Source organism: Ostrinia nubilalis, chromosome 28 (assembly GCF_963855985.1).
Source record: "Ostrinia nubilalis chromosome 28, ilOstNubi1.1, whole genome shotgun sequence".
NCBI classification, from domain to species: domain Eukaryota; kingdom Metazoa; phylum Arthropoda; class Insecta; order Lepidoptera; family Crambidae; genus Ostrinia; species Ostrinia nubilalis.
This window is the reverse complement of record NC_087115.1, coordinates 2,180,541-2,195,147: the sequence shown is the minus strand read 5'-3', so window position 1 is coordinate 2,195,147 and position 14,607 is coordinate 2,180,541. Positions and strand designations below refer to the sequence as shown.

General features: G+C 49.7%; 1 protein-coding gene across 1 annotated transcript in view; it reads left to right on the top strand.

Moving 5' to 3' along the window:
- The window catches only part of LOC135085358 (nucleolar protein dao-5-like), a 58,916-nt gene that overhangs the window by 37,377 nt on the left and 6,932 nt on the right, over positions 1 to 14,607 (top strand). The window contains exons 17-18 of the mRNA XM_063980148.1: positions 3,444 to 3,559; positions 6,579 to 6,781. Coding sequence (XP_063836218.1) covers positions 3,444 to 3,559; positions 6,579 to 6,781 — 319 coding nt within the window. The remainder of the gene's footprint in view (positions 1 to 3,443; positions 3,560 to 6,578; positions 6,782 to 14,607) is intronic.

Here is a 14,607-nt window from a genome sequence, read left to right as displayed (position 1 = left end):
CATATATTTTTGATACTGCCTTGTATAGTTCACATCTTTGACTTTAATAAATTTTAGCTGAGATCCAACTTGCACAACAGTTTTGGTTTCCTCCAATAGCACGCTACTTCGGTACAAGCGGGATCTTCACTACGTCTATATGTTACGGTCAAAGTGATAAATGTGAAAATTATAAATAATCGCCGGTTATTATGAATAATTACCGCATGATTTGGTAAATGTGATTAATATGAGGTCATATATGTGTGTATAAAACTAAATAGGCGGCTTAGGGGTGGCCCAAGGGCCACCCCCGCCGCACCTTAACCTATTTTTCACTTTAAATCAAAACATTATGTTATAGGCATCATGGAAAAGTAATATTATGCAAGAAACATTCCAAATTCATTTTGCCAAATTATATTAATATATGATATCAAAACGTTCAAAAGTTTGGCTGTACACGAACACGTACACAAGATGTTGTTCTCTTTTATGAAATTTGTTAGTATTAAGGTTGAATTATTAAATAATCACTGTTAAATGTGATTAATTTATCACTTTCACCGCGACTGTCGGGAATTATTCATAATAACCGGTTATTATTAATAATTTTCAATTTATCACATTAACCGTAACATATACATATAACCTTAAAACCAATTAATGCCATTGTATGTTTGCATTCTTCATTGCTTGCTGCACAAACTCCGCATTCCAGATTTTCCAATTTATTCGTTATCTTCAGCAAATCAAATGTACAATGATATGCCGTAGCTCTAACTTTGTGTTCAGGTGTAGTAACTCTTGTTTTTACTGTACACTGCGGATATAGTATTTTCAAATGAACTTACCCTACGAGTATTACATTATGTCCATAATTCGATAGTTGGATAGTTAGTACGACTAGACGTGATCGTCCAACTCTGTAAAAATAAAATATTAAGACATAACGTTGCTAAATTATTGATGGGTATTATTTTTTATCGATAACCCACAGCAATCTGACTGACAGCACTAGTACTTTTACTTTTAAACTAGATAGAACTTTTATAATCTACCTCAAATACTACAAAAAGCGTAAATACTAAATACTCAATTATTTATTGCATCCATAATAATAGGTTCACTTACCTTGCAAGTTTTAGCACTTGGATTTCTGCAATAATATAGGTACTTTGCATGTTTTCTGAAAGTATCCGCAACCATAAGTAAATCTACTTTCGGAAGATTATTTGGTTGGCATCAGATACGGTTAATATAAATAAAAAATGTATCGAAATGAACGAAAATAAGTTTACAGAGCGCAGCTAGCACCCGCTCCGCCCGTCCGTCGTTGTCCAACGAGCGGTGTGACGTCATCGCCCGTATTCCAGGGGTGCTATCAGTTTTCGCGCGTTCCCATATTGATTTGCTTATAAAATATTCAATTTTCGTGATATCAACAAAAATTTTTCACAGTTAGTCTTATTTTAGCTTAAAGTTTTTGTTAGGGCTGAAAAAGGGGAATAAATTTTGATTTACATCTTCCTCATTGCTATCCATCTGTTAAAGAGGACACGTGAAATCATTATTTGATTTTATAACCATAAAAATTGGTCTAATTGATCCCATAGGTGGGCCCAAAGTGAGGTATTTTTTCAAGTCACATTTATGGTATATGTTAATCATTTATTAAGAAATTAAATGTGTTTTTCTTTAAGGATATTTATTGGGCTTTCAAATAACACCAATATTGTTGGGGTACCATGATTGTGTCAGAAGAAAATCGTTAAAGTTCGCGTCGCGGAAGGTGCGGTTTATTTGATGTTGAGTATATTTATGCGAGCTAGGCAGTTGCGCATCCCAAACATTTTTATCTTTTAAATAATCATCGACTGTATAGTAGCCATTTTTCATTATGGTACTTTTAATATGTGCTTTGAATTTATGAATGGGTAGTTCTACAACAGTTTGGATTATTAAAGAATTTAATACATTTTCCCATAAATGAATTACCAATCTTATGCAATCTGAAATTTGGAACGGCAAGTTTATTTTTGTTTCTTGTATTAAAGTTATGCAAATCGCTAGTTCGTGTAGTTCTGTAGCATGTTTTTAGGTTAAAGGTCATAGCAGACTTATCAACTCGGAAAGGGATCAACACCGTATCGCCTTTCGCGAGCTGTCATCGCCTTTTACGCGCTAAGGCGGATAAGAGTGTGTGTTCGCCGCCTCGAGTTGATACGGTTACGATCCGTTTCCGGATTGATAAGTGTGCTTCGTCCTTTATCATCGAATTGCTGACTATTGGGGCAGAAAAGTTTCAGGTTTTCCAAGAATTAGGTTATCAAAAGTTTTCAAAGAGTTGGGTTTTCGACAAGTTAGGTTTTCAAGGTTGGGTTTTCGACAAGTTGGTTTTCAAAGAGTTAGGTTTTCAAACAGGTTTTTGACAAGTTAGGTTTTCAGAGTTAGGTTTACATAGAGTCAGGTTTTCAGAATTAGGTTTACGACAAGTTAGGTTTTCGACAAGTTAGGTTTTCGACAAGTTAGGTTTTTAAAGAGTTAGGTTTTCGACCAGTTAGATTTTCAGAGGAGTTAGGTTTTCGACAAGTTAGGTTTTTAAAGAGTTAGGTTTTCGACAAGTTAGGTTTTCAGTTAGGTTTTCGACAAGTTAGGTTTTCAGAGATAGGTTTTCGACAAGTTAGGTTTACAAAGAGTCAGGTTTTCGACAAGTTAGGTTAGCAAAGAGTTAGGTTTACATAGAGTCAGGTTTTCAGTTAGGTTTTCGACAAGTTAGGTTTTCAGAGTTAGGTTTTCGACAAGTTAGGTTTTCAAAGAGCTAGGTTTTCAGAGATAGGTTTTTTACAAGTTAGGTTTTCAAAGAGGTTTCCGACAAGTTAAGTTTTCAAACAGGTTTCCGACAAGTTAAGTTTTCAAACAGGTTTCCGACAAGTTAAGTTTTCAAAGAGTTAGGTTTTTGACAAGTTAGGTTTTCAAAGAGTTAGGTTTTTGACAAGTTAGGTTTTCAAAGAGTTAGGTTTTCGACAAGTTAGGTTTTCAAAGAGTTATGTTTTCAGAGTTAGGTTTTTTACAAGTTAGGTTTTCAAAGAGGTAGGTTTCCGACAAGTTAAGTTTTCAAACAGGTTTCCGACAAGTTAAGTTTTCAAAGTGTTAGGTTTTCGACAAGTTAGGTTTTTAGAGTTAGGTTTTCGACAAGTTAGGCTTTCGACAAGTTAGGTTTTCTAAGAGTTAGGTTTCGACGAATTAGGTTTTCAGAGTTAGGTTTTTGACAAGTTAGGTTTTCAAAGAGTTAGGTTTCGACGAATTAGGTTTTCAGAGTTAGGTTTTCGACAAGTCAGGTTTTCATAGAGTTATATTTTCGACAAGATAGGTTTTCAGAGTTAGATTGGGCTTTTTGAAAAACCGGGAAATGTTTTTAAAATTTTCGTGACCCATTCTGGAACTGACCTTTCTTATTTCAGAGCGGAGGCCCACCGCGGATCCATGACGGTTCGCTGCGAAGTGTGCCGCAAGTGTTTCGAAGATGATGCAGAATTAGCGGCGCATGATCGAGCGCACACGCCCGATGAGCGAGCCGGTATGTATACAGGGGTCCATAGGGGTCCATATACACCCCAGACTACTTCAGACTGTTAGGGGGTTCCTGGGGTGTAACTGGGGTTTACAGGGGTCCATACCATAGACACTTCAGACTGTTAGGGGGTCCATGGATACTCAAGAATGCTCGGGGGTCCAGTCTCCTCATGTAACTGGGGTCCATAGCCATTCTAAACTGGTCGGGGGTCCATAGCAATTCTACACTGGTTGGGGTCCATACCATAGACACTTCAGACTGTTAGGGGGTCCATGGATACTCAAGAATGCTCGGGGGTCCAGTCTCCTCATGTAACTGGGGTCCATAGCCATTCTAAACTGGTCGGGGGTCCATAGCAATTATAAACTGGTTGGGGTCCATACCATAGACACTTCAGACTGTTAGGGGGTCCATGGATACTCAAGAATGCTCGGGGGTCCAGTCTCCTCATGTAACTGGGGTCCATAGCCATTCTAAACTGGTCGGGGGTCCATAGCAATTATAAACTGGTTGGGGTCCATACCATAGACACTTCAGACTGTTAGGGGGTTCATGGACCCCAGAATGCTCGGGGGTCCAGTCTCCTCATGTAACTTGGGTCCATAGCCATTCTAAACTGGTCGGGGGTCCATAGCAATTCTACACTGGTTGGGGTCCATACCATAGACACTTCAGACTGTTAGGGGGTCCATGGATACTCAAGAATGCTCGGGGGTCCAGTCTCCTCATGTAACTGGGGTCCATAGCCATTCTAAACTGGTCGGGGGTCCATAGCCATTCTAAACTGGTCGGGGGTCCATAGCAATTATAAACTGGTTGGGGTCCATACCATAGACACTTCAGACTGTTAGGGGGTTCATGGATACCCCAGAATGCTCGGGGGTCCAGTCTCCTCATGTAACTGAGGTCCATAGCCATTCTAAACTGGTCGGGGGTCCATAGCAATTCTAAACTGGTTGGGGTCCATACCATAGACACTTCAGACTGTTAGGAGGTCCATGGATACTCAAGAATGCTCGGGGGTCCAGTCTCCTCATGTAACTGGGGTCCATAGCCATTCTGAACTGGTCGGGGGTCCATAGCAATTCTAAACTGGTTGGGGTCCATACCATAGACACTTCAGACTATTAGGGGGTTCGTGGATACTTCAGAATGTTTGGGGGTCCAGATTCCTCAAGTAGCTGGAGTCCACAGGGGCCCATAGACACTAGATTGGGAGTCCATACACACCCCAGATTCCTCGGGGGTCCAATGACCCCAGACTTCGGGGGTCGATAGATACCCCAGACTATTTAGGGGTCCTCTAGGCTCTAAGACAGTCCGCTGCGAAGTGTGATGTAAATTACTATTGGATTAGAGTACTAGTACATTTGTGGCCTTTTCTTTTTTTATTTATTTAAAACTAGTTACATAATATTTTGTTCCACAGTAGTTTAACCAAGATTAAGGGCTGATTTTTCAACCGTCAGATAACTTACCGAAGAATAAACTTGTCATTTTGACATATTTTCCATACTGAAACTGTCAAAATAATTGTTATCATATTGGCATAAAAATATAATATAATAGGTTGTCATTGAACATTAAACTCCTTCCACTAGAACAATTTAAGAAGGATTTACATACCTGGTTGCTACAAAAAACCTTTTACTCTGTAACTGAATATGAAAATCGTGACTGTAATTAATTGTAATCTTTCTTTATTGCATACTAAGATGATAGCGAAACATGGACTTAAGGATGATGGGCACAAATGTATGGAAAGTGGTACCCGCTCCAATAGCCATAACCAATATATATTTTAAAAGGCCTTTAGATGTAGGAAAATGTCTGCTATGGGGCCAGTTCTAATTCACGTTTTGAAAGCAGTAATTCCACTAAGTATTATAATGAAAGTATAACACAATCATCCATGTATACGAGTATGTATTATGACTACAATCTATTAATATAACTAAAAGAAGCATTGAAAAGGAAAGGATTATACCTACGATGAACTACCCAAGCTATTAGCCCTTTATTCGCTTTCATCATCATCATCATGATCATTTTAGCCATAGGACGTCCAGTTGAACATAGGCCTCCCCCAATGATTTCCACAATGGCCGGTTGGTGGCGGCCTGCATCCAGCGCCTTCCCGCTACCTTTATGAGGTCGTCGGTCCATCTTGTGGGTGGACTTATTGGGTCTTGTGGGTTTATTCGCTTTAGCAACCCATAATAAAACCCTTAAGAAGTAATAAAACTTTAACCCCTTTATTAATAAAAGTTACACCCTTGTTGAACTCTGGCTTAAATTGTTATTTGGTATGGAAATGTCATTTTAATCCAAGGTTCTTCCTAGGTGTAACTTTTTATTAATAAGGGGGTAGTACTTCTTTAAATAAAAATATTTATTTCACAATTATCCCCATCAATAATTATAGAGTTAAGGAAGGATGCTGGAGCAGTAAACCCTTCCTGCCTCGCATAACCCAAGTACCATACGATGGACACGTATGATACTTCTTCTTCTTCTTCCTCGGTCCCTCACTGATGAGGATCGCGACCACAGATAGTGTTCCTCCACAGACTGCGGTCATAAGCTGTGTGGACCGCACGATGCAAACTCCCGCCCACCGTCTTCCTCACCGCGTCCGACCATCTCGTCGGTGCCCTGCCCCGAGCGCGTCTGCCTTCCATACTGTATGATACTTAGGTTACACAAAAAGTATCTTTATCTTCGAACGCAACCAGATCTGAGGCTGGTGGCCATAGTAAATGTTGTTCATCTTGGTAAGACCTTTAAAATGACACTACAAACATAACTATTGGAGCCGGGTACCATTCTGCAAAAAAGTATGTATATCTTCGTACACAACCAGATCTGAAGCTGGTGGTCATAGTAAAAGTTGTTCATCTTGGTAAGACCTTTCAAACGATACTAGACACATATCTATTGGAGCCGGGTACCATTTTGCCCATTGTCCTTTGTTACCTGTTTCTAACAAATAAATTGAATTTGAATTTTCTTTATCACGCAGGCCGCTGCGCCGACTGCGGCGCAATGTTCGCGCGCTACGACCAGCTGCGCCGGCACCGCGCGTGCGCGCACGGCGCGTCGTCCGCCAACAGCAAGCTGCCGCACGCGTGCGCGCAGTGCGGGAAGCGCTTCGGCCACGCGCACTCGCTCACGCGCCACCTGCAGAACCACGCGCGCCAGCTCTACCGCTGCGTCGTGTGCAAGGTGGGCCACGGGGGCCACGCGCGGGGCACACGGGGGCACACAGACACTAGGGGGGCACTAGAGACACTAGGGGGGCACTAGAGACACGAGGGGGTCACTAAAGACACTAGGGGGTCACTAAAGACACTAGGGGGTCACTAAAGACACTAGGGGGTCACTAAAGACACTAGGGGGGCACACAGACACTAGGGGTCCACAGTCCAGACAGCCGGGGGTCCATAGCCACTCGCACGGCGCGTCGTCCGCCAACAGCAAGCTGCCGCACGCGTGCGCGCAGTGCGGGAAGCGCTTCGGCCACGCGCACTCGCTCACGCGCCACCTGCAGAACCACGCGCGCCAGCTCTACCGCTGCGTCGTGTGCAAGGTGGGCCACGGGGGCCACGCGCGGGGCACACGGGGGCACACAGACACTAGGGGGGCACTAGAGACACTAGGGGGGCACTAGAGACACTAGGGGGGCACTAGAGACACTAGGGGGGCACTAGAGACACTAGGGGGTCACTAAAGATACAAGGGAGACAGTAGGGAGTCACTAAAGACACTAGGGAGACACTAGGGGGTCACTAAAGACACTAGGGGTCCACAGTCCAGACAGCCGGGGGTCCATAGCCACTCGCACGGCGCGTCGTCCGCCAACAGCAAGCTGCCGCACGCGTGCGCGCAGTGCGGGAAGCGCTTCGGCCACGCGCACTCGCTCACGCGCCACCTGCAGAACCACGCGCGCCAGCTCTACCGCTGCGTCGTGTGCAAGGTGGGCCACGGGGGCCACGCGCGGGGCACACGGGGGCACACAGACACTAGGGGGGCACTAGAGACACTAGGGGGGCACTAGAGACACTAGGGGGGCACTAGAGACACTAGGGGGGCACTAGAGACACTAGGGGGTCACTAAAGACACTAGGGGGTCACTAAAGATACAAGGGAGACAGTAGGGAGTCACTAAAGACACTAGGGAGACACTAGGGGGTCACTAAAGACACTAGGGGTCCACAGTCCAGACAGCCGGGGGTCCATAGCCACTCGCACGGCGCGTCGTCCGCCAACAGCAAGCTGCCGCACGCGTGCGCGCAGTGCGGGAAGCGCTTCGGCCACGCGCACTCGCTCACGCGCCACCTGCAGAACCACGCGCGCCAGCTCTACCGCTGCGTCGTGTGCAAGGTGGGCCACGGGGGCCACGCGCGGGGCACACGGGGGCACACAGACACTAGGGGGGCACTAGAGACACTAGGGGGGCACTAGAGACACTAGGGGGGCACTAAAGATACAAGGGAGACACTAGGGGGTCACTAAAGACACAAGGGAGACACTAGGGGGTCACTAAAGACACAAGGGAGACACTAGGGGGTCACTAAAGATACAAGACAGACACTAGGGGGTCACTAAAGATACAAGACAGACACTAGGGGGTCACTAAAGTCACAAGGGAGTCACTAGGGGGTCACTAAAGATACAAGACAGACACTAGGGGGTCACTAAAGTCACAAGGGAGTCACTAGGGGGTCACTAAAGATACAAGACAGACACTAGGGGGTCACTAAAGATACAAGACAGACACTAGGGGGTCACTAAAGTCACAAGGGAGTCACTAGGGGGTCACTAAAGATACAAGACAGACACTAGGGGGTCACTAAAGTCACAAGGGAGTCACTAGGGGGTCACTAAAGATACAAGACAGACACTAGGGGGTCACTAAAGTCACAAGGGAGTCACTAGGGGGTCACTAAAGATACAAGACAGACACTAGGGGGTCACTAAAGATACAAGACAGACACTAGGGGGTCACTAAAGTCACAAGGGAGTCACTAGGGGGTCACTAAAGATACAAGACAGACACTAGGGGGTCACTAAAGTCACAAGGGAGTCACTAGGGGGTCACTAAAGATACAAGACAGACACTAGGGGGTCACTAAAGTCACAAGGAAGACACTAGGGGGTCACTAAAGACACAAGGGAGACACTAGGGGGTCACTAAAGACACTAGGGGGTCACTAAAGACACTAGGGAGTCACTAAAGACACTTGGGTGTCACTAAAGACACTTGGGGGTCACTAAAGACACTAGGGGGTCACTAAAGATACAAGGGAGACAGTAGGGAGTCACTAAAGACACTAGGGAGACACTAGGGGGTCACTAAAGACACTAGGGGTCCACAGTCCAGACAGCCGGGGGTCCATAGCCACTCGCACGGCGCGTCGTCCGCCAACAGCAAGCTGCCGCACGCGTGCGCGCAGTGCGGGAAGCGCTTCGGCCACGCGCACTCGCTCACGCGCCACCTGCAGAACCACGCGCGCCAGCTCTACCGCTGCGTCGTGTGCAAGGTGGGCCACGGGGGCCACGCGCGGGGCACACGGGGGCACACAGACACTAGGGGGTCACTAAAGACACTAGGGGTCCACAGTCCAGACAGCCGGGGGTCCATAGCCACTCGCACGGCGCGTCGTCCGCCAACAGCAAGCTGCCGCACGCGTGCGCGCAGTGCGGGAAGCGCTTCGGCCACGCGCACTCGCTCACGCGCCACCTGCAGAACCACGCGCGCCAGCTCTACCGCTGCGTCGTGTGCAAGGTGGGCCACGGGGGCCACGCGCGGGGCACACGGGGGCACACAGACACTAGGGGGGCACTAGAGACACTAGGGGGGCACTAGAGACACTAGGGGGGCACTAAAGATACAAGGGAGACACTAGGGGGTCACTAAAGACACAAGACAGACACTAGGGGGTCACTAAAGATACAAGACAGACACTAGGGGGTCACTAAAGATACAAGACAGACACTAGGGGGTCACTAAAGATACAAGACAGACACTAGGGGGTCACTAAAGTCACAAGGGAGTCACTAGGGGGTCACTAAAGATACAAGACAGACACTAGGGGGTCACTAAAGTCACAAGGGAGTCACTAGGGGGTCACTAAAGATACAAGACAGACACTAGGGGGTCACTAAAGATACAAGACAGACACTAGGGGGTCACTAAAGTCACAAGGGAGTCACTAGGGGGTCACTAAAGATACAAGACAGACACTAGGGGGTCACTAAAGTCACAAGGGAGTCACTAGGGGGTCACTAAAGATACAAGACAGACACTAGGGGGTCACTAAAGTCACAAGGAAGACACTAGGGGGTCACTAAAGACACAAGGGAGACACTAGGGGGTCACTAAAGACACTAGGGGGTCACTAAAGACACTAGGGAGTCACTAAAGACACTTGGGTGTCACTAAAGACACTTGGGGGTCACTAAAGACACTAGGGGGTCACTAAAGATACAAGGGAGACAGTAGGGAGTCACTAAAGACACTAGGGAGACACTAGGGGGTCACTAAAGACACTAGGGGTCCACAGTCCAGACAGCCGGGGGTCCATAGCCACTCGCACGGCGCGTCGTCCGCCAACAGCAAGCTGCCGCACGCGTGCGCGCAGTGCGGGAAGCGCTTCGGCCACGCGCACTCGCTCACGCGCCACCTGCAGAACCACGCGCGCCAGCTCTACCGCTGCGTCGTGTGCAAGGTGGGCCACGGGGGCCACGCGCGGGGCACACGGGGGCACACAGACACTAGGGGGGCACTAGAGACACTAGGGGGTCACTAAAGACACTAGGGGGTCACTAAAGACACTAGGGGGTCACTAAAGACACTAGGAGCTCACTTAAGACACTAGGGAGTCACTAGGGAGTCACTAAAGACACTAGGGGGTCACTAAAGACACTAGGAGCTCACTAATGACACTAGGGAGTCACTTAAGACACTAGGGGGTCACTAAAGACACTAGGGGGTCACTAAAGACACTAGGGGGTCACTAAAGACACTAGGGGGGCACTAGAGACACTAGGGGGTCACTAAAGACACTAGGGAGACACTAGGGAGTCACTAAAGATACAAGGGAGACACTAAGGAGTCACTAAAGACACTAGGGAGACATTAGGGAGTCACTAAAGACACTAGGAAGACACTAAAGACACTAGAGAGACACTAGGGAGTCACTAAAGACACTAAAGACACTAGAGAGACACTAGGGAGTCACTAAAGACACTAGGAAGACACTAAAGACACTAGAGAGACACTAGGGAGTCACTAAAGACACTAAAGACACTAGAGAGACACTAGGGAGTCACTAAAGACACTAGGAAGACACTAGGGAGTCACTAACGACACTAGGGAGTCTCTAAAGACACTAGGGAGACACTAGGGGGTCACTAACGACACTAGGGAGTCACTAACAACACTAGGGAGTCACTAACAACACTAGGGAGTCACTAAAGACACTAGGGAGACACTAGGGTGTCACTAACGACACTAGGGAGTGACTAAAGACACTAGGGAGACACTAGGGAGTCACTAACGACACTAGGGAGTCACTAACGACACTAGGGAGTCACTAACGATACTAGGGAGTCACTAAAGACACTAGGGAGTCACTTAAGACACTAGGGAGTCACTTAAGACACTAGGGAGACACTAGGGGGTCACTAAAGACACTAGGGGGTCACTAAAGACACTAGGGGGTCACTAAAGACACTAGGGGGTCACTAAAGACACTAGGGAGTCACTTAAGACACTAGGGAGTCACTTAAGACACTAGGGAGACACTTAAGACACTAGGGAGACACTAGGGAGTCACTAACGACACTAGGGGGTCACTAAAGACACTAGGGAGTCACTAGGGGGTCACTAAAGACACTAGGGGGTCACTAAAGACACTAGGGAGTCACTTAAGACACTAGGGGTCCACAGTCCAGACAGCCGGGGGTCCATAGCCACTCGCACGGCGCGTCGTCCGCCAACAGCAAGCTGCCGCACGCGTGCGCGCAGTGCGGGAAGCGCTTCGGCCACGCGCACTCGCTCACGCGCCACCTGCAGAACCACGCGCGCCAGCTCTACCGCTGCGTCGTGTGCAAGGTGGGCCACGGGGGCCACGCGCGGGGCACACGGGGGCACACAGACACTAGGGGGGCACTAGAGACACTAGGGGGGCACTAGAGACACTAGGGGGGCACTAAAGATACAAGGGAGACACTAGGGGGTCACTAAAGACACAAGGGAGACACTAGGGGGTCACTAAAGACACAAGGGAGACACTAGGGGGTCACTAAAGATACAAGACAGACACTAGGGGGTCACTAAAGATACAAGACAGACACTAGGGGGTCACTAAAGATACAAGACAGACACTAGGGGGTCACTAAAGTCACAAGGGAGTCACTAGGGGGTCACTAAAGATACAAGACAGACACTAGGGGGTCACTAAAGTCACAAGGGAGTCACTAGGGGGTCACTAAAGATACAAGACAGACACTAGGGGGTCACTAAAGATACAAGACAGACACTAGGGGGTCACTAAAGTCACAAGGGAGTCACTAGGGGGTCACTAAAGATACAAGACAGACACTAGGGGGTCACTAAAGTCACAAGGGAGTCACTAGGGGGTCACTAAAGATACAAGACAGACACTAGGGGGTCACTAAAGTCACAAGGAAGACACTAGGGGGTCACTAAAGACACAAGGGAGACACTAGGGGGTCTCTAAAGACACTAGGGAGTCACTAAATACACTAGGGAGACACTAGGGGGTCACTAAAGACACTAGGGAGTCACTAAAGACACTAGGGGGTCACTAAAGACACTAGGGGGTCACTAAAGACACTAGGGGGTCACTAAAGACACTAGGGAGTCACTAAAGACACTAGGGGGTCACTAAAGTCACTAGGGAGTCACTTAAGACACTAGGGAGACACTAGGGAGGCACTAACGACACTAGGGAGTCACTAGAGGGTCACTAAAGATACAAGGGAGACACTAGGGAGTCACTAAAGACACTAGGGAGTCACTAAAGACACTAGGGGGTCACTAAAGACACTAGGGAGTCACTAAAGACACTAGGGGGTCACTAAAGTCACTAGGGAGTCACTTAAGACACTAGGGAGACACTAGGGAGGCACTAACGACACTAGGGAGTCACTAGAGGGTCACTAAAGATACAAGGGAGACACTAGGGAGTCACTAAAGACACAAGGGAGACATTAGGGGGTCACTAAAGACGCTAGGAAGACACTAGGGAGTCACTAACGACACTAGGGAGTCACTAAAGACACTAGGGAGACACTAGGGAGTCACTAACGAAACTAGGGAGTCACTAAAGACACTAGGGAGACACTAGGGAGTCACTAACGACACTAGGGAGTCACTAAAGACACTAGGGAGTCACTAAAGACACTAGGGAGTCACTAAAGACACTAGGGGGGCACTAGAGACACTAGGGGGTCACTAAAGACACTAGGGGTCCACAGTCCAGACAGCCGGGGGTCCATAGCCACTCGCACGGCGCGTCGTCCGCCAACAGCAAGCTGCCGCACGCGTGCGCGCAGTGCGGGAAGCGCTTCGGCCACGCGCACTCGCTCACGCGCCACCTGCAGAACCACGCGCGCCAGCTCTACCGCTGCGTCGTGTGCAAGGTGGGCCACGGGGGCCACGCGCGGGGGCACACACGGGGGCACACAGACACTAGGGGGGCACTAGAGACACTAGGGGGGCACTAGAGACACTAGGGGTCCACAGTACAGACAGCCGGGGGTCCATAGCCACTCGCACGGCGCGTCGTCCGCCAACAGCAAGCTGCCGCACGCGTGCGCGCAGTGCGGGAAGCGCTTCGGCCACGCGCACTCGCTCACGCGCCACCTGCAGAACCACGCGCGCCAGCTCTACCGCTGCGTCGTGTGCAAGGTGGGCCACGGGGGCCACGCGCGGGGCACACGGGGGCACACAGACACTAGGGGGGCACTAGAGACACTAGGGGGGCACTAGAGACACTAGGGGTCCACAGTACAGACAGCCGGGGGTCCATAGCCACTCGCACGGCGCGTCGTCCGCCAACAGCAAGCTGCCGCACGCGTGCGCGCAGTGCGGGAAGCGCTTCGGCCACGCGCACTCGCTCACGCGCCACCTGCAGAACCACGCGCGCCAGCTCTACCGCTGCGTCGTGTGCAAGGTGGGCCACGGGGGCCACGCGCGGGGGCACACACGGGGGCACACAGACACTAGGGGGGCACTAGAGACACTAGGGGGGCACTAGAGACACTAGGGGTCCACAGTACAGACAGCCGGGGGTCCATAGCCACTCGCACGGCGCGTCGTCCGCCAACAGCAAGCTGCCGCACGCGTGCGCGCAGTGCGGGAAGCGCTTCGGCCACGCGCACTCGCTCACGCGCCACCTGCAGAACCACGCGCGCCAGCTCTACCGCTGCGTCGTGTGCAAGGTGGGCCACGGGGGCCACGCGCGGGGGCACACGGGGGCACACAGACACTAGGGGGGCACTAGAGACACTAGGGGGTCACACAGACACTAGGGAGACACTAGGGGGTCACTAAAGACACTAGGGAGACACTAGGGGGTCACTTAAGACACTAGGGGGTCACTAAAGACACTAGGGGGGCACTAAAGACACTAGGGGTCCACAGTCCAGACAGCCGGGGGTCCATAGCCACTCGCACGGCGCGTCGTCCGCCAACAGCAAGCTGCCGCACGCGTGCGCGCAGTGCGGGAAGCGCTTCGGCCACGCGCACTCGCTCACGCGCCACCTGCAGAACCACGCGCGCCAGCTCTACCGCTGCGTCGTGTGCAAGGTGGGCCACGGGGGCCACGCGCGGGGGCACACGGGGGCACACAGACACTAGGGGGGCACTAGAGACACTAGGGGGTCACTAAAGACACTAGGGGTCCACAGTCCAGACAGCCGGGGGTCCATAGCCACTCGCACGGCGCGTCGTCCGCCAACAGCAAGCTGCCGCACGCGTGCGCGCAGTGCGGGAAGCGCTTCGGCCACGCGCACTCGCT